Consider the following 1,166-nt stretch of genomic DNA (forward strand, 5'->3'; position numbering starts at 1 on the left):
TCGAACTAAGATTTGAAGTTTCACTCAAAGTTTCCTGATGAGCTGCAACAAAATTCAACTTTTTATAACTTTTCAAGTCAATTTAAGCTTTAATGCTGGAGGCTTTTAACTGTAATGTCATCTTTTTAAGATATTCAGATACGAATAAATTAATATAAACCAGTCAAACTATATCAAACCATGACGATTTATCCACACCTGAGGATAAAAACGAGGATTTCAAAAGACAAATCCCATTTTTGTGTCCTGGAGTTCCTGCGTACCTGCGGCAGGGCGATGGACAGCTGCCTCTGCAGGGACTCCTTCTCGTGGCCCAGCTCCCGCAGGCGGAGGTGCGCCGTCCCCAGGCTGTCCTGCGTCTCCCTCAGGCTCTCCAGCAGCCGCTCCCGCTCCGTCAGCATGTTCACCATCAGCGACTCCAGGTTCCCCGTGCTTCCTCCTTCATCGCTTCCTCCGCCGCCGCCGCGAGGGTCTCGACCGCCGTAGCCCCCGACGCCTCCCATCCCGCCGCCCATCCCTCCTCCGCCGCCCGCCGGAGAAGACGAGCCGCCCCCTCCGCCGCCGCGCCCGTCCTCCGAGATGGTGGGCATCACCTCGCACATCATCTTGAGGCCTGAGCGTTGTTATCCGAGGAGACGACTAGGAGGGCGTGGCGAGGAGCGGGTCGCCAGACATCAAAAGCTCAGCAGGTGATCGTCTTCTCAGGGGAAACCAAAGGAGAGGAGATTCCAGGGACTAGGGGAAGGGGGGAACGTAGTTTTAGTTGGTGACCTCTGACCCCCAGATCCAAGCTTCAATGAGTTGCTAGGGGAACCTGGAGCAGAGATAAGACACAGACAGTTCCATCAGTGGGTTGGTTCATAACTGGGGGGTATCAGGTGCAGCAGGGCGAGGGAGAGGATGTAGGCCGCACTTTCCTGCTCTTGGTTCTGACAAAGAGGATGCACTTCCTCTCAACCTCTCAGCATCAGGACCGACTCTCCCACCGCCCTAGATGCTGATACTGTACACCCCCCACTGCTTTGAAGATGGGAAGATGAACAGAGAACTGTCAGGCCTGGAAGTGATGCGGATCTGTTTTGGGAAATGTTGAAGAGGGGGGGAAAGGGTGTCATCATGAATAGTAATTACTGGATGTACCAGGAGAGGAGACGCTTCTTTTAACC

General features: G+C 53.9%; 1 protein-coding gene across 1 annotated transcript; it reads right to left on the reverse strand.

Moving 5' to 3' along the window:
• Positions 1-116: 116 nt before the first annotated feature.
• On the reverse strand, positions 117-1,160 carry LOC112142329 (liprin-alpha-3). The gene is made up of 2 exons (XM_024265608.2): positions 914-1,160; positions 117-814 (listed from the first exon to the last, which is right to left on the reverse strand). The coding sequence occupies exon 2, from the start codon at positions 603-605 to the stop codon at positions 189-191; it is 417 nt and encodes a 138-aa protein (XP_024121376.1). The 5' UTR covers positions 606-814; positions 914-1,160; the 3' UTR covers positions 117-188.
• Positions 1,161-1,166: the final 6 nt, after the last annotated feature.

The sequence above is a fragment of the Oryzias melastigma genome, unplaced genomic scaffold (genome assembly GCF_002922805.2).
Source record: "Oryzias melastigma strain HK-1 unplaced genomic scaffold, ASM292280v2 sc07502, whole genome shotgun sequence".
In the NCBI taxonomy this organism is placed as follows: Eukaryota; Metazoa; Chordata; class Actinopteri; order Beloniformes; family Adrianichthyidae; genus Oryzias; species Oryzias melastigma.

What these genes read in the sequence shown, in the direction of transcription:
- LOC112142329 (XM_024265608.2), bottom strand. Translation starts at nt 605, where the DNA reads ATGATGTGCGAGGTGATGCCCACCATCTCGGAGGACGGGCGCGGCGGC.